A 27,603-nucleotide genomic window follows, 5' to 3' on the forward strand; every position below is an offset into this window, starting at 1 on the left:
GGCAGCCGTCACCTCTGCTTCAGTAGGCAGCCGTCATCTCTGCTTCAGTAGGCAGCCGTCATCTCTGCTTCAGTAGGCAGCCGTCATCTCTGCTTCAGTAGGCAGCCGTCATCTCTGCTTCAGTAGGCAGCCGTCCCGTCATCTCTGCTTCTGTAGGCAGCCGTCATCTCTGCTTCTGTAGGCACCTGTCATCTCTGCTTCTGTAGGCAGCCGTCATCTCTGCTTCTGTAGGCAGCCGTCATCTCTGCTTCTGTAGGCAGCCGTCATCTCTGCTTCTATAGGCAGCCGTCATCTCTGCTTCTATTGGCAGCCGTCATCTCTGCTTCTATTGGCAGCCGCCATCTCTGCTTCTATTGGCAGCCGTCATCTCTGCTTCAATAGGCAGCCGTCATCTCTGCTTCAGTAGGCAGCCGTCATCTCTGCTTCAGTAGGCAGCCGTCATCTCTGCTTCAGTAGGCAGCCGTCATCTCTGCTTCAGTAGGCAGCCGTCACCTCTGCTTCAGTAGGCAGCCGTCACCTCTGCTTCAGTAGGCAGCCGTCACCTCTGCTTCAGTAGGCAGCCGTCACCTCTGCTTCAGTAGGCAGCCGTCACCTCTGCTTCAGTAGGCAGCCGTCACCTCTGCTTCAGTAGGCAGCCGTCACCTCTGCTTCAGTAGGCAGCCGTCATCTCTGCTTCAGTAGGCAGCCGTCATCTCTGCTTCAGTAGGCAGCCGTCATCTCTGCTTCAGTAGGCAGCCGTCCCGTCATCTCTGCTTCAGTAGGCAGCCGTCCCGTCATCTCTGCTTCTGTAGGCAGCCGTCATCTCTGCTTCAAAGCAGCCGTCCCGTCATCTCTGCTTCTGTAGGCAGCCGTCATCTCTGCTTCTGTAGGCAGCCGTCATCTCTGCTTCAGTAGGCAGCCGTCATCTCTGCTTCAGTAGGCAGCCGTCATCTCTGCTTCTGTAGGCAGCCGTCATCTCTGCTTCTGTAGGCAGCCGTCATCTCTGCTTCTGTAGGCAGCCGTCATCTCTGCTTCTGTAGGCAGCCGTCATCTCTGCTTCTGTAGGCAGCCGTCATCTCTGCTTCAGTAGGCAGCCGTCATCTCTGCTTCAGTAGGCAGCCGTCATCTCTGCTTCAGTAGGCAGCCGTCATCTCTGCTTCAGTAGGCAGCCGTCCCGTCATCTCTGCTTCAGTAGGCAGCCGTCCCGTCATCTCTGCTTCTGTAGGCAGCCGTCATCTCTGCTTCAAAGCAGCCGTCCCGTCATCTCTGCTTCTGTAGGCAGCCGTCATCTCTGCTTCTGTAGGCAGCCGTCATCTCTGCTTCTGTAGGCAGCCGTCATCTCTGCTTCAGTAGGCAGCCGTCATCTCTGCTTCTGTAGGCAGCCGTCATCTCTGCTTCTGTAGGCAGCCGTCATCTCTGCTTCTGTAGGCAGCCGTCATCTCTGCTTCAGTAGGCAGCCGTCATCTCTGCTTCAGTAGGCAGCCGTCATCTCTGCTTCAGTAGGCAGCCGTCATCTCTGCTTCTGTAGGCAGCCGTCATCTCTGCTTCAGTAGGCAGCCGTCATCTCTGCTTCTGTAGGCAGCCGTCATCTCTGCTTCTGTAGGCAGCCGTCATCTCTGCTTCAGTAGGCAGCCGTCATCTCTGCTTCAGTAGGCAGCCGTCATCTCTGCTTCAGTAGGCAGCCGTCCTCTCTGCTTCAGTAGGCAGCCGTCATCTCTGCTTCAGTAGGCAGCCGTCATCTCTGCTTCAGTAGGCAGCCGTCATCTCTGCTTCTGTAGGCAGCCGTCATCTCTGCTTCTGTAGGCAGCCGTCATCTCTGCTTCAGTAGGCAGCCGTCATCTCTGCTTCAGTAGGCAGCCGTCATCTCTGCTTCTGTAGGCAGCCGTCATCTCTGCTTCAGTAGGCAGCCGTCATCTCTGCTTCAGTAGGCAGCCGTCATCTCTGCTTCAGTAGGCAGCCGTCATCTCTGCTTCAGTAGGCAGCCGTCATCTCTGCTTCTGTAGGCAGCCGTCATCTCTGCTTCAGTAGGCAGCCGTCATCTCTGCTTCAGTAGGCAGCCGTCATCTCTGCTTCAGTAGGCAGCCGTCATCTCTGCTTCAGTAGGCAGCCGTCATCTCTGCTTCAGTAGGCAGCCGTCATCTCTGCTTCAGTAGGCAGCCGTCATCTCTGCTTCAGTAGGCAGCCGTCATCTCTGCTTCTGTAGGCAGCCGTCATCTCTGCTTCTGTAGGCAGCCGTCATCTCTGCTTCAGTAGGCAGCCGTCATCTCTGCTTCAGTAGGCAGCCGTCATCTCTGCTTCAGTAGGCAGCCGTCATCTCTGCTTCAGTAGGCAGCCGTCATCTCTGCTTCTGTAGGCAGCCGTCATCTCATCTTAGCTCCAGTTAGCAGCTGTCACCTGCCCTTGGCTTCTGTCAGCTGCCGTCTTCTCACCTCCCGTCGGCATGAGAAAACAAGCGATTTTAAGTGAGAATGGCAATAAGAGGTTCTTGTTAAAACAGAAATTTCACTGGTTGAAATACTTCACTGCCGGGCACAATATAAGGCTCATAATCAGACTAATTGAAAGTGCTGGGAGCTAACGAGCGGGTGAGGTCAAATAAAGTGCGTAGGGCATTTTTGACAGGTGTGCAGCAACCATAGTTCCTGAAGTCTGCCATCACTGTATTTAATATGTATGTGCAGAGGACATTAGGGTCTAGTATTGTGTCCAAAGCCAATCATGGGCCCTTTCTGGTATTTAACAATAGTTTTCAACAGTTGCCAACCTCAAGTTATTATCTGCAATGGCCATGTAAGGAAACACACCGCAAGAGGCAATAGTAGGCTGCTCTCACCTAAGCTGCAGGAGGCAGGCTTTACCTCCGATGCAGTAGACAGCGGTTATTCAGTTTCTTGTAGGTTGTGGCCATCCCATCTCTTGCAGGCAGGCACCTTCCCAGTTCATGCGGACAGCGGTTTGTCTTTCCAGCTCTTGTAGATAGCGGTTTGTCTTCCCAGCCTTTGCAGGTTCTGGCCCCATCCAGGTGCTTGTAGGAAGCCATCCTGTCTGCTCTTGTAGTAAGCTGTGGTATAATTTTTTCAAGACTACTGTTCTTCTCACTCTTGGAGGCCGTGATCTTCCATGCTCTATAAACAGTGAATCTGTTCAACTTGTGTAAGAATTGTGAGAGTTCCACCTCAGGCAGTATAAACCCTCATAAGTTTATTAGGTAAAGCACGCCCAGAAGACAAAGAGCTTCTCCAGTGGAGTTTAGACATTCCAGCTCCAGCAGGATGCCGTCATCTTGCAGACCCAGTAGCTAAACGCCTTGCATCTTCAATTTTATTGCAAACTACAACCACACCTCTAGTGTCTATCACGTGAAATAGCTCGAAGGACTTCTTGCGTCCACAAATTTTGCTTTGAGTACAGTATCTTCTCTGCTGTGTACTGTCACAGGCCCTTCAAGCCTAGGAATATGTTGTTACCAAACAGGATCCAAAATCTCCAGTGTTGTCCTAAAATTGTGCCTGTAAACATTTGATATCTTGCCAGCGTGTATTCTTTTTTCTGGAGAGGGAAAGTACTGCTGGTTTGACCTCTGCAGAAACACATCTCATTATCTCCGTAGTAGTCTCAGGCCACTTGCATTGTTGTGGGCAGTCGAAATTTAAAGAGGTCATTAAATCCAGTGAGAAGAAGGACGGTCTCCGACATGACGTCCCCAGTATAGCTCAATAGACTGTTGAGTTCAGTACAGGGGACTTTTCATTGTGCCCAAGGTTCATGGCGATTCAGTGCACATCAGAATCCCCGTTCAAGCCTCTTTCGTACTAGCTCATTCCTGCACCGGCTCCTCTGGTGTCTCCTAATGCTCGCTGAGCACAAATCCCCAGGGAGAGGTTCACTGGCGATGATCTCAACATGCCGCAACAATTACTGAAACAGCCTCATTTAATTATCAGGTGGTCAGAGCTGGGACTGTGCTGTTTATAGTGGTCACTTCTATAGATGGACTCAGAATAATCTCTTATAATTGATCCCTTTGTGACTGATCATGAGTCAACCTGGTTTGCAGACTAGATTGCTCGCTGCCTCGGTCACTAAGGATCAGAAATATTTTGGAAATGGCTGAAGATGTTCAGTGCGATCACAGAGCTTTGGTCACTTGCTCACTGTCCACAATGAGGGCAGGCAGTGACATTGCTGAAGTTTGATGAGTAAACGTGCTGCCTATTTCAGAATCGGGAGTTGTAAAGTTCACCTTCAGACAGAGGCCTTGTTGCCCATTCAGGCTCCATGTAAAGTAAGCTTCTGGGGATGTCACCCACACCGTGCTCGTTGGTAGTAGAGGGAGGTGTGTCTCCCTATATCTCCCCAAAATGCTTAAGGAGCAACTGAACTGTGGGATCCACCTCAAAATTTGTAGTTCGTCTGTCCTTGTACCTTTCATTCCAATTATCCGAATTGCAAGTTAAATTTGCTAAATCCAACTTAAAAGTTTGTTTGTTTAGGATGTTGTAACTAGTAAGAAATGTGTTGCTGTTGAACCGTGGCCTTAAATTTCCGAGAGTACTGTCAAGGCGAAAATAGGTTTTGCTCTTCCCACTCATGCACACATTTGGCGTTTGTGAACTTTTATGTGGCTCAGTATCAGCCCATGTTAGTGTCCCATAAAAAACAGTTGACTGGTCTAAAGGACCACAGGAGCCGATTTGCTGAAAAAGCAGCTTATATAGTGATTCAAAGCTTATTTAGTCCGAACACGTTATAGATTAAACTAGATGCCTAAATATAGTAATTGGACGGAAATCCCATCTTTAAAGCCTGAACAAACTACTGTGCTTGTGTTCATTACAAGATTTCCCTATGGTCTTAACTCCTGTTTATCCTGTTAGTGAATCAGAAGTGATTTGACAGAGGTTTGATGGAGTTAGAGTAAGGTCTCTTTTTCAGGTGGAGTTTGGATGGTAGGCGTCGGGGTGGAATAGGGTGTCAATGTTACTGTTCAATCGGTGCATGCCTGTGGTCCACTAGCCCGCTAAATAACTATCTGCCCCCCAGGTGCACTTTTGTCGAAATTGACTGTCGCAGGCCATCATAATGTTGCCTCATGATGCGCTGATAGTGAGGGCCCTTTGGGAATTAGCGGCTGCCCTAATCGTGTTGGGGGGGGGGGGAAGGGGGCTCTGCCAAATTTTAAATGAAGCTCTAAATCTTTTTTATGTTACTAGTTCGATAGTAATGTAGATTTAAGTTTTTAATATTTTTTAGCCCGTGAATGCTATGGACCTCTTCTACATGCGCTGCACAGATGCCTCCTCTGGCTCTGCCCAGGCTTCTGTCTTAATACCACTATGCTAATTATTAGGCCTAGGGGGCTGATATTTCTATATTATATTTGCAGCATTTTCCCTAAATGGGTAGCAAGCTACGCCCTGTTGGGTGTGTGATTGGAAGGGTGTTGTCTTCGTTTTTTGATCCTATGTGGGAAGTGTTTCCAAGTTGTATGTGATGACCACAAGGTGCGGTTATCGTGTTGTGGGACACAGCGGTGTGGTGGATGAGAAAGTGTGAGAGATGCATAGATGATGGTTTCGGTAGGCTGACCGCTTTGAGCAGCTCTGCAGTCCCCTTTATGGTGGTGTTTATCATCATAGCATATTCGAGTGGCTGATCTCTTTGACTCTAGAGCATTTGTAGTTCACTTGGTTTCCCAGCCCCAGGGATGGAGCTCGTATTGGTAACTATAATAAAGGGATTCTTACTGTAGATTCGCCTTTAGGATGAAGACATTCTATAGAAGGGCTTGAACTCCAACAGAGGAACATTACATGTTATTGATGCAGGCAGACGGGCTGCTGCTAGCAGCACAGCCACCTGTCTAGCAGTAACGGACCTCAGACACAGTAAGCCGTAGATGGTTTACTGAGACGGCTCCAGACAGACACCAGCTGTCAGTCTATTTCCATACTGCCAGTGTAATCTCTGCTTTGGTACCAATAACCTCGAACTTCACCAAGAAACGTCTAACAAATCCTGAATCTCTGAGAAGTCCAAATCCGTTTGCCAAAACCTGTGGTAGTGACCAGGACAGCTTATTGGGGAGTAGATATGCAGATTAATCAGTTATAGGTGCAGTTTAGAGGTCTAGCATTGCCTTGCAAGTCTTCTTAACACTATAGGCCTTCATTATAATTGTATTTATATAGCACTTACTACCCCTGACAAGGCATCAAAGTGCTTTTCAGCGAGTAGAAACCAAAATGATTAGTGGTTTATTAATATAGGGAAATATGGATATAGTATTAGTAAAGGGAGGTACAAATTAATTTGAGCGGTGTACAGGAGTCTCTTCTTGTATTGAATAGAGTAGTGGAAGGATAGAAGAGGGAAGAAAACCAGAAGTGTTAATTGGGAGATCATAGTAGTAAGCTGAGGTCTGGGATGAGTAAAGAAGTTATGGAGGAGGGAAGAATCTGTAGCAAGGGATTAGGGAGAAAGCGAATCAGGTGAAAAATGTTCGGGACTAGTCAAAGGAGAGATAACATGCAGGACAATTTAGGAGGGTTGTTTGGAAGATCATAGAAGTAAACTGATGTTTGGGGTGAGGTGGAGAGGAGGATGGAGCCTAGGAAGGTTGCTTTTGGAGATCAGTGTAGTTGGGTTTGAGCTGAGAGAGTGAAGATAGAGAATACATTGATAAAGATGTAGGGTGATGGTAGGACAGAGAAAAGCTTTCAAGAGAGTATTTTTTTTCTTGTCCAATAGGAATAAATAAATAAATATATAGATAGATGATTACATAGTAAGGAAATATATGTGTAACTAATATAATATATTGAGATTTGTGTGTGTTTTATTTGGAGTAGTGAGGGGAGATATTGATGTAGTGGTTTTCTGTGTATGATGTGTATGTGCAGTACTGTTGGTGAGTGGTATTTGAATAGTACAGGGTTGGTGATGTGTTTTGGAGACGAGTATGTGCTGGGTAAGAGGGTAGGGACAAGAGTTATGAGTGTTTGTGTTGGATTTAATCACTGGAACCGGTAATGTGTATGCTGGAGTGGTGTACAGGGATTGTATGGTTGTGGGTAATTGGCAAAAAGGGGAGGCAGGTGTTGGTGGATGGGGTGATGAGAGGCTTCGTATAGGTTTTGTCATGATAAAAGGGGACCTGTTGTGAGCAAGTAGAGGATAGAGCTGGTGTTTTGTTTAAACAGGGAGTGTGTATCTTGATGCATTAAAGTTAGTATAATGTGGCTTTGTGTTGTGTTGGTGATGTTTTAGTGGTGTAGGCCAGAGGTATGTTTTGTGTGAGAATGCAGGTGCCAAAGTGTTGTCGTTGGGGTAGAATTGTGTGTAGGTGTGGTTTGTGGGGGTTTGTAGTTTTTCAATACACATTGAAATCTGTGTGAGGTTTGTTTGTGGTGCATGAGTAGAATGCCTTTGCGGATATTGTGTTTGGATTATGGTAGATTTAGAGGGGTTAAGGTGGTAGCTCGTAAGTGAAAATTGGCAGCATCTCTGGCCCTAGGCCTGACCCAAACAGGCAACTGCTCTTGTCCTCTGCGCCCAGCACAACAGGTAACTGCCCAGTGTAGGAACCAGGACCACCGGCCCACTTAGGGTAGCATGGCACAGAGTGGGAAGGCTAACTCTAGAAGGCAATTGTGATGTACTTGCGCAGCACACACTACAACACCCCAGTGCAAACCCACCAAAAATGACACACACTGTCTTAGTTAAATAGAAAATAGAGAAGCTTTATCTTTTTGCATTAAAAAGGGAGATAAAGTTTCCAATAGATAATAAATTAGGACTTTGGACATTCCATTTTTGGATTAGCTGCATTAATTAGACAGTACATTGCATTCCCTCACAATAATCAGAGAACCAGGTATTTAAGTACATTCAACTAGGCAATCAGCAGGTAAGTATATTTATTTTATTTATTTATCTGTGGGTTTGTATAACGCTAGAATTGACTCCCGAAGGAGTATCTCTGCGCTCAATCAACAGAAGAGAGGTGAAGTCCTGAGGTCCTCGAAAGTTACTAATTCTGAAACAGAAAAGTTTTTAACAATTTCCTAAAAGCAGAGTGATTCATGCACGACCTTAGAGTGGTAGGGAGTTTGTTCCACAAACAAGGGCCAAGATAGGAGAGGGCCTTTCCTCCCAGACTTGCCCTTCTGATAGTGGGAACTTGAAGAAGGGATTGATTGCTGGAGCGAAGAGCACGCATTGGGACGTAAGGAACAAACTTCTCCGCCATATACGAGGGGCCCAGATTTGGCAGACCCTTATGAATAACACAATAAGTTTTAAATTTAATTCGTTGGCGGATAGGCAGCCAGTGGACCTTTTCCAAGAGAGGGCACGATGACGATCTGGGTGGGGCATTCAAGACTAACCTCGCAGCAGTGTTCTGGACCACCTGAAGTCTGCTAAGTAAGCTATCATTCGCTGAAATCAATTGCCCATTGCAGTAATCCAGGCGGCTGAGCACTAAGGCTTGTACAAGAGTTTTCCTGGTAGAGTCCGAAAGGAGTGGAAAGACTCTTCGGAGTAATCTGATAACATGAAAACAAGAACCACATAAATCAATAGGAACATGCAGCAGTTTAAGCCAAGCAGGTAAGTACATTAAATACTGAATTAACCAGCACGCTTCTGACAAGGGCCAGCAGGAGGCAAGGGCAAAGGTTAGGTCCCAGCCTCACTTCAGGGGTCGTAGGAAGGGTCCCTTGCTCAGCGTTTCCCTCTCAGCATACAGCGCCCACCCTCCTAGGTTCCTAGTGCTGGGGCAAGGTCACTCTCCCCAGCTGTCCAAATGGATTAGTCCTCTTAATGTGTGGGCACACTGGGGCGTTGTGCTCTCTGAACTTTTCTCAGACGGGGCCAGATTAACAGGAAGAAGGGCAGCACCCTCAGACCAACCCACAGCCCCTAGGAACAGTCCAATTAGCCTGTGACACGATCCCCCTGACGCTGTAGTCTGCACTCCAGCCAGCCTAGCAGTGTGACAAAATGGCCGCCCAGTGTCCTCCCTTATATAGCCTGGGCCCAGGTCACTAGAGTGGACCGGAAGGTTCTGGAACCCCCTAATGCTATCCTATGGGCCAAAGCTCTGAGGTAATTTCTAGCAGGCGTCCATTTTATGAAGCTCTCCCATCCCACCATTTTAGGAAGGCGCACCTGCGCCTCAGCACTGATTGGCAGTAGTGAGGCGCCCGGAGACCTAAGGCCACACGAAAAAGAATTGGTGGAAAAAAAAATGTGAGGCAGAAAGAGAGAAAATTGAGGGATACTACCCAAAAGCTGACCGGTCTAACACCCAGGTCCTCTCCGCCCTTAGCCTCGACGTCCTGGATAAGATGTGCCAAACCCTATGCTTAAAATTGCCCTATTGTCCAATGGAACCATAGCCCTAACCAATCAGAACCCTAAGCCTAAAAACTAGAGTCAATGGTAGACTTGGCCATATCAACCAATCACATTCCTAGCCCTAACAGCCAATCAAAGCCCTAATCCCCAAGTCCAATAGGAAACCCTAGGCCAAACAAACAGCCTATGCAGCAACCGCTTTGACAAGAACCACATACAGCAGCACCCAACAATTGTAAATCACATGCATCAAGCTGTTAGTTGACATTACAAAATTATTACACCACATCCATGCCACCTGAGCAGACACCTAAGCACGAAATACGTCAGATCAGAAGTTGAATAGTAGTAAAGTAATTACACTACTAGGATTTTGGGACCTACCCTTCTACTTACCCAAAAGCGTGAAAGATCATTAAACCGGTAAACAGGCTGGATATTCCCACTATCTGAGTTACTGATACCAGGGGTACTGATAAGTCCCGGGTGCGCAAAGTCCAGCTCATTATGAATTGTATCCCAAGGGCCCATTTATGAGGAATTACCAAGGGTAAACGGCAATTCCAGGTCCAATCTGCTCAGTAATTACTCATTTTATTCCAGTCTTTGACTCACTTCTAGCTCCCGTAATCTTCAGGTAAAATGTAAGAGATCTGCATATCTCATAACTCGGGTGAGGCGGGTAACTGCTGATACCAGCCCCAGTGGAATTAAGAGGCCACTCGTAATGAGGGCCTAAGTTGTGCGCCATCGAGAAGGCTACTGTTCCTTCAGGCACTCTGCTTTCTTCACTGATCGTCAGATGTGCTTTCCATCTAAAGTGCATTAAAGCTCTTTAAATGCCATTCCCTATAGATTTTCCCCTATGGAAGAATTTGGTATTTGTCTTGTGAAAGTATGTGCTCTACATTGTACTCTTCATGTTGATCCAGGGTGGCTTTGAGTGATGGAGGCAGAGACACAAGTAATTTCCACAGGATGTAAACATCTGTTGGTGACATGAGGGCAAAAGACGGAGAGCTGCAAGTTCTCCAAGTAGCTGATTGTTTCTCCCGGGTTCCATCCTCTTGTTTGATGTTGCTGTTGTTGTCAATGGCCGCGTTTACACTCTGCTTTTGTGTGTTATCTTTGAATACAAGGAAAGGGTCTCTTTGGACCAGAACCACTGCGGCGCCCTGTTTGTATAAGCAGTCTTGTGGAGTTTGCTGTGTGCATGGTTTGGGTAAGTCTGGTTAACTAAACAGTGTATGGTTCTGTAAGAGAGATGACCGAGGTTCACCCATCCTGTTTCTATGTTTCCTTGAAAACACGTCAAATGATGGCTTAATTTTAGAGTTTGAAGATGTATGTTGTAACCGGGGTTTATGGCTGTGTTCCTCTTTTAGTTCAGCGATTTGCAAAATTGATGCAATGTTATGTGTGGGCCCTGTGGCTGCATGACCTACAAAGAGCAGGGCCCCTGGGGAAAGCAAGCACTGTGCTAAAAGTTTTCACTGATGGTAATCTGCCTTTTTTTGTTTTCTCTCATTTGTTTTCTAGCTTCGCCTTTGTGGATAGAAAACGTTCAGCAGTTGTTAAGGAACCTGGAAGACTCTGGATTGTTTCTTATCGTGAGAACTTCTTCAACGCTGCCATTGTTTCTGGAGACCAGGCCGCTTCGATTGGAGAGGATCCTTCACCCCCTCGGAGCCCATTGAAGGTGCTGGCCAACCTGCTGAGACCTCCGGGGCTGGTTGTGCCAGACCGGGACATGCTGAGGCAGAAAATGATTATCAGTGAACCCACTATGGATCTGGGGGTGAAAGAGCCCGGTAAAATCCTTCGAAGTCAGCTCGGGACACCACACAGGCCACCACCTCCCAACAAAGCCAATGCGAAGAAGGCGTGCAACATTAAGGACAAGATATCGCAGTGGGAAGGGAAAAGTGAGACGCCATCCTTGCTCCTCTCCAGCAAGGAAGGAGAACTTGGGAGGAAAGAGGACCCGGTCATGCCGTTGCTAGCGGAAAAGAAAGCGGGAAACATTGTGGGATGTAAGAATTTGCCACTCAGGAGACTCATGAGTTGGGAACTGGAAAGCAAAGAAAATGATTCAAAGACCAAAGGTTTGGATAAGAATCTGGAATGCAAAGAAAAGAGAGATGAAGGCCAGGCTGGTCTCGGAAAAGGCACCAATAGGAAAGGTGGAGATAAAAGGGAAGGGGAAAAAGACATTCCTTCTGTGCTCTGTCAAGTAAAAATATTTGAGCAGGTCTTAAAAGATGGACCTGCTGAAGTCCCAGCTCAGTTTCCGGGTACTTACTATTCCCCACAGGGCCTTCAGGAGAAGGTGGGGGAAGCACAAGGTGTGACAGGTGGCAAGGACAGGCTGGGCACTGGCCAGCAGAGGAAACCCTTTAACAACGATGTGCGAGCTGAGGATCCCATTTTTGGCACTTTGGAGAAAGCACAAGCCTCTGGCTTGAGGGGGCGGGAACGCAATTTGGAGAACGCTTACACAGAACCAGCGGTCCCAGATCAAAAGCCTTTCATTAACCCACTCCCAAAGCCCCGCCGGACGTTCAGGCATGATGGGGAAGAGGAGGTGGATCCAAGACAAACAGCAGGCTTTAAGAAGGAGAAAAGAAACTTACCCCCTCTGCCCTCAATACCTCCTCCCCCTCTCCCGTCGTCCCCACCTCCAGCAGTGAGCAGAAGGCGTTGGAATGGAAAGCACAAGACGAATGCTGATCACAGGTGATCTGACTTCACTTCCTTATTTGTGTATGAATTTTTTTAGTGATAAAATTAAGGATTGCGAAATAGCAAATACAGTGACATGCAAGTCCAGCATATACCTATATGGAGATATAAACGTTGATTATGATGCATGCACCAATAGCAAACAATACTTATATATAATATTGAAGAGAGATGGGAAGAAAGGGGTGAGAGATTAAGCTATAGAAGGAAGAAAGTAAAGAGAGGAAGGGAAGAAGGACAGAGAGAAAGAAGGGAAAAAAGACAAACTAATATTTGTCTCATTTTCAATTCTTTATTAATACGTTATATTGCAAGTGGTAGATCAGGCTTCGCACGCCTTCAGTTGTGTTTATAAAAAAAAACGTGGAGCACCTAGGCTCCTCCGCTTTAGATATGGCCTTAAAAATCATCTTGATGAATAGAGGCACCAATTACTCAACACAAGATCAAAAAAAGGGACCATTTAAAGCGGCCTTCCTACCAGGATGGGTTAGCACAGGTGTGGAACAGCTTCTGCAAGGTGGTGTGACAGACTAAAGGTTCATCAAAACCTGTCGAGTGCTGGATTTGTAAGGAAGGAGCCAGAATATTGCATCTCAGATGGAAATTGAAGAACGAGGCTTCCTTGATTCCAACTGGGGAAGTGCAAACTCGAGATCTCTGCAATCTTGTGATGCAGAAGTCGAACCAGCATTTGAGTTTCAACGTAGGCAACAAACAATGGTTTGTATGAGAGCAGAGGAAATGCAGCATAGCTCATCATATGCCTCTAGGCTAGGGAAGCAGTGTGAAAATCCCATGTAGCTAGAAAATAAAACAGAAAACCTTCCTTATTCCTAGATCTGAAGGTAAAGATTCCTCTGTCCTAGGTAAGGCATGAACATAATCAGGTATATGTAGTTTTACACAGGACCATTGGTAAGCAGAAAGACCAGTTTATTTGCACATATGGGGAAGAGTCCAACCCAGAAAAGCCAGTCTCACACAAACGTGTAGCTCCGCTTGTGCGGCCGGACCCAGGCAAGGTGTTTCTAGTTAGAGGGTCACCGCATGAATCAAATGCAGCAGATCGATATCGGCGCATTTTCGTTTGAAAAAGGGGAACACAAATATTATTATTGGGAAGTGGGTAAACAAAAATGCTTCCTTCCTTTAAAGTGGAGAGTTGCAATGCAAGATGTCCTAATCTGACCACCCTATATTTCTAGCTCTGCTTTCATGTTCATATTTAAGCATAGTCATCCATGGCTCAGTATGGTTTACTCCTTCGGACCTGCAATATTATCATGTTTTATTTGTTTAGTTGTTTTATATTATCACGTGCCACATTATTTTAGGAATACCCCCGATAGATTTCCCATAGCCCTCCGGATTTGTGGGTATTTCTGGTCACCCTGCTAAGCTTGAAAACCGGACCGGTATCTCACAGGCCCACCCATGGACTATTGGTACAGGATAGGATTGCATAGAGAAGCAACATACCAGTCAGAGATTATTGTAGGGAGTTACATATACTCAGGGCCCCTGGAATTATGCCATAGGGGAGGAACAAATTATCTGGCAGGTTTGAGTGAATTATTGGACACTAAAAGTCACATTATGTAGTGTGAGGTGGCACATTTTGTGATATTATTACTTCATTATTTTGACATTTTTACACTTCTTAGCACTGTCTAGGCATTGGTTGCCCCTCATTGGTACCAGTTTAAAATTCAAATATAGCAATGATCAGAAGACAGGTGACCAGTTAAGCTTTGCAGAAAGCCTTCCACTCTGTTGATGCACATTTTGCTGCATTTTTAAGTAACTTGTAAACTAGAAACAACATTTCTTTTTGTTAAAATCTGCAGACTATTCTGCAGATGATGGGTAATGTGGCAAATGTAAAATCTATAATTATGTGGAAAATGCCATGGCCCCACAATCTCATCATTCCAGTGGCCCTGCATATAAACCACCTCCTTATCACTTCCCCCCCTGCAAGAAATAACTGCACACATATCAAACTTATAATAGCTCTAGTATTTTATTATATCATGATATGTACAATAAGGATTGGTGTATTAGAACATGGGAATGCCAATAACATGAATGGCACATGGTAGCATATAGCGTTTCATCTCGTAGACACTCTCGGAACATAAGATTGTATTTGAATGTGTGATAATGAAGGCATATGCATAGTCAGCAGGTGCAAAGCTCTTAGGTTTTAGATAGATGGTGATCAGGCAGGCAAAGGCCTTTTGGAGTTTGTGGCCATATGAAAATGTAGGTGGGAATTATTAATCACTTAATCAAGGGAGCAAATCAAGTAATCCACGTTTTTTTCCCTGTGGCGTGGAGGAGTAAACCAAGTGACGGCTGCTGTCAAAAAAGGTTGGTGAGGCAGTGCGGGGGAGAGTAACGGAAAAATAAAGAGTGCTTACCTGCCGGCCGCCGCCTCAGTGCTCATCTGCTCCAGTCTTGGCAGTCCATGGGCTGGCGCATAGGCTCCTAAACACCAATCTAGACGCTGCTATCATGCTGTTAATAATAATACCCAACGCGAGAGAAGCGCTGGTATTGGTCTGAGTGGGCTGGTTTGGCGCTCACTCAGGGACAGGGTGCCTGTGCCTGTTCTCCACCCGGCTGTGCAACACAGCTCGGGTTGGAGAGATTTAGGCGCGCATGTTGACAAGTGGCCAAACCGACATGCACAACACTCCACCCTGCCACAGCTGCTGTCAGTCAGGATGGCCCTGCCCTTAGATGCGGTTCAGTCGGCTGGCAGCCTGAAAGAGAAAATTATATTAAAATTGTATTATCATTTTCTTTTTTATTTTTGAATCTGCTGGCTCTAAGCAGTGGGGTGATGCTCCTCCGCTCTAACAGAGGAGCCGCCACTGGATAAATCAAATCGTGCTCCGCTCTGAATGAGGAACACAAATCCAGTGCTTCTGCAGGCTTGCTTAAGGAAATATAAAACCATGGCCAACTTGATCCTGATGGGGAATGTTCTTATAAAGGATCTATAGCGAATGGATAAGGAGAAGCACTGAAATACTCAGTGTGAAGGAACATACCAAGGTTTTGTAAAATGTTCTGTTTATGATCATCTGCTGTATACCTATGTGTATGTTTGATGTGCCCTGAGAGTAAGGGCAGCCCAGGGTTAAAAAATATCCAGTGACAAAGGAAAGCTTATGTTTCCGCTCTAGTGTTTCCGTGGCGGAGGCTCAAACTAACACATTCTCAAACATTACTCATTGCATGGTTGAGCAAATAATCAAATCTACATAGAGCAGTAGTACTATTCTGGGGGATTTTAACATTCAGTTTCATGATTTGGTGTGTAAAATGCCTATATGCGGGATAAAGGGTTTTGCGGCACTTGACATACAGCTGATCGCAAAGCTTCGCACACCTGTAGAAGGGCATTTCTTTGACCCATTTTTTTCTAATTTTATTAACATTGTCTTATTATCCCCTTCCTTTGCCATGGTTAGACTATTTTACGGTCCTGTTTTTCATTCACGTTCTGTCTGGGTCTCAAGCGTTGATCAGCCAGATGAATTCCATTGGGAGGACTAGTCAAAGCTGGCTATTCAGAGCTTAATTCATCACGTGAAGGACAATGCCCCACACTAAGTAATTTAGTGGAAGTTGACTTCCATGTTGATAGTATCGACATGTGGATTAGGTCCACAGTAAATGATTTTGTTCCTACTATATGTAGAGCACAGAATTCTTCTACTGTACCGATGGTATAGTGCATCAATTGAAAAAGTATTGTGAAGATCTGGAAATAAAAGGGCACTAATCATTCAGTGAGGAGTAACAAATGTATAGGATGGCCTTAAAGGACTATCAACAAATTGGTGAATTAGTAGAGCTACTTACTACTCAAACGAACTCTCTGCAGTGAATAATTGCCCTAAAACTCTTTTTGGAGTTCTAAAGAATTTGTCTAACCAGAACTAAACAGCCTCCACTGCCTCTCTTACACATTTCAATGTGACAATATTGCTAATTTTTCATTAAAGAAAATACAAGATATTCAAGTCACTTTTTCTGCTACCTTCAGTGCCTGTGCAGATGAACATTTTCCATGTGTGCCAGGTGGATTGAACGCTTTTGCTCCACTAGAGGGGTCTTCATTCATCGCCTTGTTGTCTGCCATTAGGTCTGGCTCTCTGCTTGATCCATGCCCCCGTAAATATTGAGAAAGTTGGCCATCTCTACTATGGTGCTACTCACAAAGCTTCTAAATGTTTCCTTAGCAGGAGGTAGAGGGCTCTAGCTATCCCCCTACTTAAAAAGCCCGATCTTGACCCTCTTTTATGGTAAAATTACAGGCCAATCTCTATACAGCCTACCTTAGCTAAGGCGCTGGAAAGGCTTGTCAATCGGCAACTTCCATCTTATGTGGAGCAGATTTGGATTTTGCATCCATCGCAATCGGGATTCAGGAGCGGGTTACTGCACTGAGTCTGCTCTCCTTGATGTCATGGAATACCTGCGTGGCCAATTAGATTCAGGCAGTTCAGCGGCATTGATTCTGTTAAATCTCAGTGCTGTATGTATTTGACACAGTGAATCACTTTTCTGCTGTGTTGTCTGGAAGGAATGGAAGTGCAGGGTACAGCCTTGGCATGGCCTGGAGCTTTCCTGTATAATTGCACCTTTCAGGTGCATTCACATGTATGCAGGTCGAAATCCCATCTGTTACCCTATGGGGTGCCTCATGGCTCCACCCTGACTCCACTTCTGTTCAATCTATATGTCTGGCCCCTTGCTGACATTCTGGAGACCCAGGGGCTGACCCTTTCTTTCTAAGATGATGATACGCAAATTGTGATGTCCTTATCTACTAAGGATAAACAAAATATGGAAACCCTTAGCACCTATTTGGCTCAAGGTTCGGCCTGGAAGAACATTAATTCACTGAAACTTAACCCCTTTGATGCTCATGACGAGCTCAGCTCATCATGAGGAACACCTCTCGTGTGCTCTTGACGAGCTGAGCTAGTCATGCAAAAGTGGATTCTGAAAATTTCAGCACAGGAGGGAAATCTGCTTAGCAGCCAAGGTGTTAAAGCAGAGAAAGCAGAGTCCCTGTAAGTAGGTAACCATTCATATCTCTGGGGTCACCACCTATGGCCATCTACTTTGGGCTGGACCCCTCTCCAATGCAGATGGTCAAAAGTCTGGCTGAAGAAAATGTTGGCATGTCTACTTGCTTCGGTCTGTCGAACAGTTGTTCAGACCTTAGTGATATCCAGAATGGACGACTAACGGAAACAATCAATATCTGGGTGTGGCTAAATCTCTGCTCAAGCAGCCTCAAATTGTTCAAAATGTGGCAGCTCGTATGCTTCTTTGTCCACCTAGGCTTACTTCTACAGACAGCTTACTTTGTACTTTGCACTGGTTGCCTATTGAGCAGCGGGTCCAATTTGAAACCTTATGAAACATGCATAAGTGCCTTGCTAATACAGGGCCACTGTATGTAAGATCTCTTGTTTATGACTACATGCCCAACTGGCTCTGCTTTCAAGCCATGTTATTCTGGCAGCGATTCCTAGGATCAGGAAGTCGCGGCATGGTGATTGGTCTTTTCCATATCTTGGCCCTGAATTGTGGAATGGTCTGCCACTTTCATTGAAAGCTTGTCATTTGCTCGTGCTTCGGAAGAACCCTGGGATACCCCCACAGGCCCCCTTCCGCCCTTACCACCAGGGTGATTAGCGTGCTTTACAAATACTGATTGATTGATTGACTTGGCTGTTTCCACCTAAAAAATATGATGTCAGTTTAATTTCAAGACGTGGCTGTTTTCATCCGCATAATACGGTTTAATAGATAAAGCACCCTTGCTTGGTGAGGAGGCTAGCGCTGGGAAACCTGACAAGGTAGCCATGCGCTTTACAAGTCACTTTAACATAACAGTAAAAGTTAGGTTAAGTCAGAATAGATGCAACACCACACTCTGGGCCAATCACTTCCAAGATGTCAAAGAATATATTTTGGTTTAGCAAAGCAGGTATTTACCTGATTACAGGCTACTACTCTTTTTTTAGGTCGAGGGACCCAAAGGCTGCGCTTGCGCAGTCTCCGGTCGGAGATCTTATGTTTTTGAGTATGGTGGTTTAACCCGCCTCTCTCCTCCAGCTCTCCTCCATTGGCTGGCTTCCTAAATGGAGGCCAGCCATTGGAGGAGAGAGGCGTCACTCGAAACAAGCTCCGTCTCTTTCGGATTCGGGAGCGTTCTCGTTCTGTTCTTTCCACTTTTAAGCCACGCCCCTTTTTTGAACGCGAAATCACGCCCCCGAATCCGAAATTTGCGTAGCTTTGCGGCCGCCATTTTTTTTCTCGGTGAGCGCTGGCACGAGTGGATCCTGCTGCCGCTCCAGAGTCTCTGTCTGCCGGTGAGGTTCGTCTTGTTTTTTTTGGGTTGTTTTCTGGAACAGCCCCGCTGCCATTGCAGGTAAGTTACACCCCTCATTGTCTGCGTTTTCCATCCTCCCGCCCTCCTCCCGTTGTCAGCGACCCATTTGTTCCCGCCTCCGCCCTGCTGTCCATGTTCTCTATCCTCCCCTTCCCACTGTTGTGCTTTGTTTATCCCCCGCCCTCCCTCCCGTTGTCCGTGCCTTCTCCCTCCTGCCCGCCCACTGTCCGTGCCTCCTCCCTCCTGCCCGCCCACTGTCTGTGCCTCCCCTCGCAAATGCCAGGGACCCACTCCACCCCTGCCTTATGCTAGCCATGGCCTCTCAGCGCTGAGGTAACACACGCACACATCGTAGGCACAGCAGGCGAGTACCGGTGCATGGAGGAGCTGTGGGGCTGAGCACGCCCTGTGGTCCGAGATGGCTTCCCTGAGCCTCAACTTCTCCCGTAACAAGAGCATTAGCAGGAATGCGACGTGGAGCAGAAGAACCTGATCATAGTGTGCAGGGAAATACCGGGGCAGGGCGAGCTGAGGGGTGGAGGGCCGCGTGGGACGCACAGCTACGGGGAGCAGAGGCTCCCGTCATTGCGGGCAGAAGCGCCGCTCTGTCTGAAGATTACTTCATATTTGCGCCCTTGTATCTGTAATGATGAATGTCAACAGTCTTTACCATAACTCGGAGTTTGTGAGGAGCGTTGAGGGGTGATATCACCCAAGCTTGCAAGCTTCTGGTGCATGCTGTGGCAACGTGTACAGTGGCAGTGTGTGAAGGGGCATGAGAAGTAGCACGAGTTCGAGGGGAAGGTGCGTACAGAGTGAGAAGTATGGTGGGCGTGTAGCGGCAGTGTAAGTGCGAGGGGCAGTTACATGGAGTGTGAGGGAGGTGTAGAGGCACTTTGTGTACAGAGTGAGGAGCAGGTAGAGGTAGCAAGAGTGTGAGGGGCAGGGGTATACAGAGAGAAGCATGAGTAGGGGCACTGTAAGTAGATGTGCTCTGGGTGTGTGTGTGGGGCTCTGGGGGTGTGTGTGTGGGGCTCTGGGGGTGTGTGTGTGGGGCACTGGGTGTGTGTGTGTGGCTCTGGGTGTGTGTGGGGCTCTGGGTGTGTGTGGGGCTCTGGGTGTGTGTGGGGCTCTGGGTGTGTGTGGGGCTCTGGGTGTGTGTGGGGCTCTGGGTGTGTGTGGGGCTCTGGGTGTGTGTGGGGCTCTGGGTGTGTGTGTGTGTGGGGCTCTGGGTGTGTGTGTGGGGCTCTGGGTGTGTGCGTGGGACTCTGGGTGGGTGTGTGGGGCTCTGGGTGTGTGTGTGGGGCTCTGGGTGTGTGTGTGGGGCTCTGGGTGTGTGTGTGGGGCTCTGGGTGTGTGTGTGGGGCTCTGGGTGTGTGTGTGGGGCTCTGGGTGTGTGTGTGGGGCTCTGGGTGTGTGTGTGGGGCTCTGGGTGTGTGTACGGGGCTCTGGGTGTGTGTGTGTGTGGGGCTCTGGGTGTGTGTTGGGGGGGCTCTGGGTGTGTGTGTGTGTGTGTGTGGCTCTGGGTGGGTGTATGTGTGTCTGGCTCTGTGTGTGTGTGTGTCTGGCTCTGTGTGTGTGTGTGTGTGTCTGGCTCTGTGTGTGTGTGTGGCTTTGGGTGTGTGTGTGGGGCTCTGGGTGTGTGTGTGGGGCTCTGGGTGTGTGTACGGGGCTCTGGGTGTGTGTGTGGGGCTCTGGGTGTGTGTACGGGGCTCTGGGTGTGTGTGTGTGTGTGTGTGTGGGGCTCTGGGTGTGTGTTGGGGGGGCTCTGGGTGTGTGTGTGTGTGTGTGTGGCTCTGGGTGGGTGTATGTGTGTCTGGCTCTGTGTGTGTGTGTGTCTGGCTCTGTGTGTGTGTGTGTGTGTGTGTCTGGCTCTGTGTGTGTGTGGCTCTGGGTGTGTGTGTGGCTCTGGGTGTGTGTGTGGCTCTGGGTGTGTGGCTCTGGGTGTGTGTGTGTGGCTGTGTGTGTGTGTGGCTCTGGGTGTGTGTGTGGCTGTGTGTGTGTGTCTGTGTGTGTGTGTGTGTGTGTGGCTCTGTGTGGCTCTGTGTGTGTGTGTGTGGCTCTGGGTGTGTGTGTGTGTGTGTGTGTGTGTTTGTGTGGGGCTCTGGGTGTGTGTTTGTGTGGGGCTCTGGGTGTGTGTGTGTGTGGGGCTCTGGGTGTGTGTGTGTGTGTGGCTCTGGGTGTGTGTGTGTGTATTTGTGTGTGGCTCTGTGTGTGTGTGTGTGTGTGTGTGTGGCTCTGGGTGTGTGTTTGTGTGTGGCTCTGTGTGTGTGTGGCTCTCTGTGTGTGTGTGGCTCTGTGTGTGTGTGGCTATGTGTGTGTGTGGCTCTGTGTGTGTGTGTGGCTCTGTGTGTGTGTGGCGCTGGGTGTTTGTGTGTGGCTCTGGGTGTGTGTGTGTGTGGCTCTGTGTGTGTGTGGCTCTGTGTGTGTGGGGCTCTGGGTGTGTGTTTGTGTGGGGCTCTGGGTGTTTGTTTGTGTGGGTCTCTGGGTGTGTGTTTGTGTGTGGCTCTGGGTGTGTGTGTGTTTGTGTGGGGCTCTGGGTGTGTGTGTGTTTGTGTGGGGCTCTGGGTGTGTGTGTGTGTGTGGCTCTGGGTGTGTGTGTGTGTTTGTGTGTGGCTCTGGGTGTGTGTGTGGCTCTGGGTGTGTGTGTGGCTCTGGGTGTGTGTTTGTGTGTGGCTCTGGGTGTGTGTGGCTCTGGGTGTGTGTGGCTCTGTGTGTGTGGCTCTGTGTGTGTGGCTCTGTGTGTGTTTGTGGCGCTCTGTGTGTAAGTGCGAGGGGCAGGTACATGGAGTGTGAGGGAGGTGTAGAGGCACTGTGTGTACAGAGTGAGGAGCAGGTAGAGGTAGCAAGAGTGTGAGGGGCAGGGGTATACAGAGAGAAGCACGAGTAGAGACACTGTAAGTAGATGTGCTCTGGGTGTGTGTGTGGGGCTCTAGGTGTGTGTGTGTGGGACTCTGGGTGTGTGTGTGGCTCTGGGTGTGTGTGGGGGGCTCTGGGTGTGTGTGTGTGGGGCTCTGGGTGTGTGTTTGTGGGGCTCTGGGTGTGTGTGTGTGGGGGGGGCCTCTGGGTGTGTGTGTGTGTGGGGGGCCTCTGGGTGTGTGTGTGTGGGGCTCTGGATGTGTGTGTGTGTGGGGGGGCTCTGTGTGTGTGTGGGGCTCTGTGCATGTGGGGGGCTCTGTGTGTGTGTGGGGCTCTGTGTGTGTGGGGGGTTCTGTGTGTGTGTGGGGCTCTGTGTGTGTGTGGGGCTCTGTGTGTGTGTGGGGCTCTGTGTGTGTGTGGGGCTCTGTGTGTGTGTGGGGCTCTGTGTGTGTGTGGGGCTCTGTGTGTGTGTGGGGCTCTGTGTGTGTGTGGGGCTCTGTGTGTGGGGGCTCTGGGTGTGTGTGTGGGGGGCTCTGGGTGTGTGTGTGGGGGGCTCTGTGTGTGTGTGTGTGGCTCTGGGTGTGTGTGTGTGGCTCTGGGTGTTTGTGTGTGTGGCTCTGGGTGTTTGTGTGTGTGGCTCTGGGTGGGTGTGTGTGTGGCTCTGGGTGGGTGTGGGGGGCTCTGGGTGGGTGTGTGTGGCTCTGGGTGTGTGTGTGTGTGGCTCTGTGTGTGTGTGGCTCTGTGTGTGTGTGTGGCTCTGTGTGTGTGTGTGTGGGGCTCTGGGTGTGTGTTTGTGTGGGGCTCTGGGTGTTTGTTTGTGTGGGGCTCTGGGTGTGTGTTTGTGTGGGGCTCTGGGTGTGTGTTTGTGTGGGGCTCTGTGTGTGTGTGTGTGGCTCTGGGTGTGTGTGTGTGTGTGTTTGTGTGTGGCTCTGGGTGTGTGTGGCTGTGTGTGTGTGTGTGTGGCTCTGTGTGTGTGGCTCTGTGTGTGTTTGTGGCGCTCTGTGTGTAAGTGCGAGGGGCAGGTACATGGAGTGTGAGGGAGGTGTAGAGGCACTGTGTGTACAGAGTGAGGAGCAGGTAGAGGAAGCAAGAGTGTGAGGGGCAGGGGTATACAGAGAGAAGCATGAGTAGAGGCACTGTAAGTAGATGTGCTCTGGGTGTGTGTGTGGGGCTCCGGGTGTTTCTGTGTGGGGCTCTGGGTGTGTGTGTGTGTGTGTGGCTCTGGGTGTGTGTGTGGGGCTCTGGCTGTGTGTGTGTGGCTCTGGGTGTGTGTTTGTGGGGCTCTGGGTGTGTGTGTGTGTGGGGGGGGCCTCTGTGTGTGTGTGGGGCTCTGGATGTGTGTGTGTGGGGCTCTGGATGTGTGTGTGTGGGGGGGCTCTGTGTGTGTGTGGGGCGCTGTGTGTGTGTGGGGCTCTGTGTATGTGTGGGGCTCTGTGTATGTGAGGGGCCCTGTGTGTGTGTGGGGCTCTGTGTGTGTGTGGGGCTCTGTGTGTGTGTGGGGCTCTGTGTGTGTGTGGGGCTCTGTGTGTGTGTGGGGCTCTGTGTGTGTGGGGGCTCTGGGTGTGTGTGTGTGGGGCTCTGTGTGTGTGGGGGCTCTGGGTGTGTGTGTGGGGGGCTCTGGGTGTGTGTGTGGGGGGCTCTGGGTGTGTGTGGGGGGGGCTCTGGGTGTGTGTGTGGGGGGGCTCTGGGTGTGTGTGTGGGGGGCTCTGGGTGTGTGTGTGGGGGGCTCTGGGTGTGTGTGTGGGGGGCTCTGGGTGTGTGTGTGGGGGGCTCTGGGTGGGTGTGTGGGGGGCTCTGGGTGTGTGTGTGGGGGGCTCTGGGTGGGTGTGTGTGTGGCTCTGGGTGTGTGTGTGTGTGTGGCTCTGGGTGGGTGTGTGTGGCTCTGGGTGGGTGTGTGTGGCTCTGGGTGTGTGTGTGTGGCTATGGGTGTGTGTGTGTGTGGCTATGGGTGTGTGTGTCCCTGGGTGTGTGTGTGTGTGGCTCTGGGTGTGTGTGTGTGGGGCTCTGGGTGTGTGTGTGTGTGTGTGTGGCTCTGGGTGTGTGTGTGTGTGTGTGTGGCTCTGGGTGTGTGTGTGTGTATTTGTGTGTGGCTCTGGGTGTGTGTGTGTGTGTGTGTGTGGCTCTGGGTGTGTGTGTGGCTCTGGGTGTGTGTTTGTGTGTGGCTCTGTGTGTGTGTGGCTCTCTGTGTGTGTGTGTGTGTGTGTGTGTGTGGCTCTGTGTGTGTGTGGCTATGTGTGTGTGTGGCTCTGTGTGTGTGTGGCGCTGGGTGTTTGTGTGTGGCTCTGGGTGCGTGTGTGTGTGTGGCTGTGTGTGTGTTTGTGTGTGGCTCTGGGTGTGTGTGTGTGTGGCTCTGTGTGTGTGTGGCTCTGTGTGTGTGTGGCTCTGTGTGTGTGTGTGTGTGTGTGTGGGGCTCTGGATGTGTGTGTGTGGGGCTCTGGATGTGTGTGTGTGGGGGGGCTCTGTGTGTGTGTGGGGCGCTGTGTGTGTGTGGGGCTCTGTGTGTGTGTGGGGCTGTGTGTGGGGCTCTGTGTGTGGGGGCTCTGGGTGTGTGTGTGTGGGGCTCTGGGTGTGTGTGTGGGGGCTCTGGGTGTGTGTGTGGGGGGCTCTGGGTGTGTGTGTGGGGGGCTCTGGGTGTGTGTGTGTGGGGGGCTCTGGGTGTGTGTGTGGGGGGCTCTGGGTGTGTGTGGGGGGGCTCTGGGTGTGTGTGTGGGGGGCTCTGGGTGTGTGTGGGGGGGGCTCTGGGTGTGTGTGGGGGGGGCTCTGGGTGTGTGTGTGGGGGGCTCTGGGTGGGTGTGTGGGGGGCTCTGGGTGGGTGTGTGTGTGGCTCTGGGTGGGTGTGTGTGTGGCTCTGGGTGGGTGTGTGTGGCTCTGGGTGGGTGTGTGTGGCTCTGGGTGTGTGTGTGTGGCTATGGGTGTGTGTGTCCCTGGGTGTGTGTGTGTGTGGCTCTGGGTGTGTGTGTGTGTGTGTGTGGCTCTGGGTGTGTGTGTGTGTGTGTGGCTCTGGGTGTGTGTGTGGCTCTGGGTGTGTGTTTGTGTGTGGCTCTGTGTGTGTGTGGCTCTCTGTGTGTGTGTGTGTGTGTGTGGCTCTGTGTGTGTGGCTCTGTGTGTGTGTGGCTATGTGTGTGTGTGGCTCTGTGTGTGTGTGGCTCTGTGTGTGTGTGGCTCTGTGTGTGTGTGGCGCTGGGTGTTTGTGTGTGGCTCTGGGTGCGTGTGTGTGTGTGGCTGTGTGTGTGTTTGTGTGTGGCTCTGGGTGTGTGTGTGTGTGGCTCTGTGTGTGTGTGGCTCTGTGTGTGTGTGTGTGTGTGGGGCTCTGGGTGTGTGTTTGTGTGGGGCTCTGGGTGTTTGTTTGTGTGGGTCTCTGGGTGTGTGTTTGTGTGGGGCTCTGGGTGTGTGCTTGTGTGGGGCTCTGGGTGTGTGTGTGTGGCTCTGGGTGTGTGTGTGTGTTTGTGTGTGGCTCTGGGTGTGTGTGCGGCTCTGGGTGTGTGTTTGTGTGTGGCTCTGGGTGTGTGTGGCTCTGGGTGTGTGTGGCTGTGTGTGTGTGTGGCTCTGTGTGTGTGGCTCTGTGTGTGTTTGTGGCGCTCTGTGTGTAAGTGCGAGGGGCAGGTACATGGAGTGTGAGGGAGGTGTAGAGGCACTGTGTGTACAGAGTGAGGAGCAGGTAGAGGTAGCAAGAGTGTGAGGGGCAGGGGTATACAGAGAGAAGCACGAGTAGAGGCACTGTAAGTAGATGTGCTCTGGGTGTGTGTGTGGGGCTCTGGGTGTGTGTGTGTGGGGCTCTGGGTGTGTGTGTGTGGGGCTCTGGGTGTGTGTGTGTGGGGCTCTGGGTGTGTGTGTGGCTCTGGGTGTGTGTGTGGGGCTCTGGGTGTGTGTGTGTGGGGCTCTGGGTGTGTGTGTGTGGGGCTCTGGGTGTGTGTGTGTGGGGCTCTGGGTGTGTGTGTGTGTGTGGGGCCTCTGGGTGTGTGTGTGTGGGGCTCTGGATGTGTGTGTGTGTGTGGGGGGGCTCTGTGTGTGTGTGGGGCTCTGTGTATGTGGGGGGCTCTGTGTGTGTGTGGGGCTCTGTGTGTGTGTGGGGTTCTGTGTGTGTGTGGGGCTCTGTGTGTGTGTGTGGGGCTCTGTGTGTGTGTGGGGCTCTGTGTGTGTGTGGGGCTCTGTGTGTGGGGGGCTCTGGGTGTGTGTGTGGGGGGCTCTGGGTGTGTGTGTGGGGGGCTCTGGGTGTGTGTGGGGGACTCTGGGTGTGTGTGTGGGGGGCTCTGGGTGTGTGTGGGGGGGGCTCTGGGTGTGTGTGTGGGGGGCTCTGGGTGTGTGTGTGGGGGGCTCTGGGTGTGTGTGTGGGAGGCTCTGGGTGTGTGTGGGGGGGGGCTCTGGGTGTGTGTGGGGGGGGGGGCTCTGGGTGTGTGTGTGGGGGGCTCTGTGTGTGTGTGTGTGGCTCTGGGTGTGTGTGTGTGGCTCTGGGTGGGTGTGTGTGTGGCTCTGGGTGTGTGTGTGTGTCCCTGGGTGTGTGTGTGAGTGTCTCTGGGTGTGTGTGTGTGGCTCTGGGTGTGTGTGTGTGGCTCTGGGTGTGTGTGTGTGTGTGTGGCTCTGGGTGTGTGTGTGTGTGTGGCTCTGGGTGTGTGTGTGGCTCTGGGTGTGTGTGTGTGACTCTGGGTGTGTGTGTGGCTCTGGGTGTGTGTGGCTCTGGGTGTGTGTGTGGCTCTGGATGTGTGTGTGGCTCTGGATGTGTGTGTGGCTCTGGGTGTGTGTGTGGCTCTGGATGTGTGTGTGGCTCGGTGTGTGTGTGTGTGTGTGTGTGTGGCTCTGGGTGTGTGTGTGGCTGTGTGTGTGTTTGTGTGTGGCTCTGGGTGTGTGTGTGTGGCTCTGTGTGTGTCTGTGTGTGTGTGTGGCTCTGTGTGGCTCTGTGTGTGTGTGTGTGGCTCTGGGTGTGTGTGTGTGTGTGTGTGTGTTTGTGTGGGGCTCTGGGTGTGTGTGTGTGTGTGTGTGGCTCTGGGTGTGTGTGTGTGTGTGGCTCTGGGTGTGTGTGTGTGTGTTTGTGTGTGGCTCTGGGTGTGTGTGTGTGTGTGTGGCTCTGGGTGTGTGTGTGGCTCTGGGTGTGTGTTTGTGTGTGGCTCTCTGTGTGTGTGGCTCTGTGTGTGTGTGGCTCTGTGTGTGTGTGGCTCTGTGTGTGTGTGTGGCTCTGTGTGTGTGTGGCTCTGTGTGTGTGTGGCTCTGTGTGTGTGTGTGGCTCTGTGTGTATGTGGCGCTGGGTGTTTGTGTGTGGCTCTGGGTGCGTGTGTGTGTGTGGCTGTGTGTGTGTTTGTGTGTGGCTCTGGGTGTGTGTGTGTGGCTCTGTGTGTGTGTGGCTGTGTGTGTGTGTGGGGGGCTCTGGGTGTGTGTTTGTGTGGGGCTCTGGGTGTGTGTGTGTGTGGGGCTCTGGGTGTGTGTTTGTGTGGGGCTCTGGGTGTGTGTTTGTGTGGGGCTCTGGGTGTGTGTGTGTGTGTGTGGCTCTGTGTGTGTGTGTGTGTGTGTTTGTGTGTGGCTCTGGGTGTGTGTGGCTGTGTGTGTGTGTGTGTGGCTCTGTGTGTGTGGCTCTGTGTGTGTTTGTGGCGCTCTGTGTGTAAGTGCGAGGGGCAGGTACATGGAGTGTGAGGGAGGTGTAGAGGCACTGTGTGTACAGAGTGAGGAGCAGGTAGAGGAAGCAAGAGTGTGAGGGGCAGGGGTATACAGAGAGAAGCATGAGTAGAGGCACTGTAAGTAGATGTGCTCTGGGTGTGTGTGTGGGGCTCCGGGTGTTTCTGTGTGGGGCTCTGGGTTTGTGTGTGTGTGTGTGGCTCTGGGTGTGTGTGTGGGGCTCTGGGTGTGTGTGGGGGGCTCTGGGTGTGTGTGTGGGGCTCTGGGTGTGTGTGGGGGGCTCTGGGTGTGTGTTTGTGGGGCTCTGGGTGTGTGTTTGTGGGGCTCTGGGTGTGTGTTTGTGGGGCTCTGGGTGTGTGTGTGTGTGGGGGGCCTCTGTGTGTGTGTGTGTGGGGCTCTGGATGTGTGTGTGGGGCTCTGGATGTGTGTGTGTGGGGGGCTCTGTGTGTGTGTGGGGCGCTGTGTGTGTGTGGGGCTCTGTGTATGTGTGGGGCTCTGTGTATGTGAGGGGCTCTGTGTGTGTGTGGGGCTCTGTGTGTGTGTGGGGCTCTGTGTGTGTGTGTGGGGCTCTGTGTGTGTGTGGGGCTCTGTGTGTGTGGGGGCTCTGGGTGTGTGTGTGTGGGGCT

The 27,603-nt window shown here is 50.6% G+C and overlaps 1 protein-coding gene across 3 annotated transcripts in view; it reads left to right on the forward strand.

Moving 5' to 3' along the window:
• Positions 1–27,603, forward strand: part of DENND2A (DENN domain containing 2A) — a 370,372-nt gene that overhangs the window by 123,512 nt on the left and 219,257 nt on the right. For all 3 annotated transcript variants that reach the window (XM_086953048.1, XM_086953046.1, XM_086953049.1), the window contains one exon: positions 10,885–12,081. In XM_086953048.1, the coding sequence (XP_086809174.1) occupies positions 10,885–12,081 (1,197 nt within the window). The remainder of the gene's footprint in view (positions 1–10,884; positions 12,082–27,603) is intronic.

This window comes from Lissotriton vulgaris, chromosome 1_2 (genome assembly GCF_964263255.1).
Source record: "Lissotriton vulgaris chromosome 1_2, aLisVul1.2, whole genome shotgun sequence".
Classification (NCBI taxonomy): Eukaryota; Metazoa; Chordata; class Amphibia; order Caudata; family Salamandridae; genus Lissotriton; species Lissotriton vulgaris.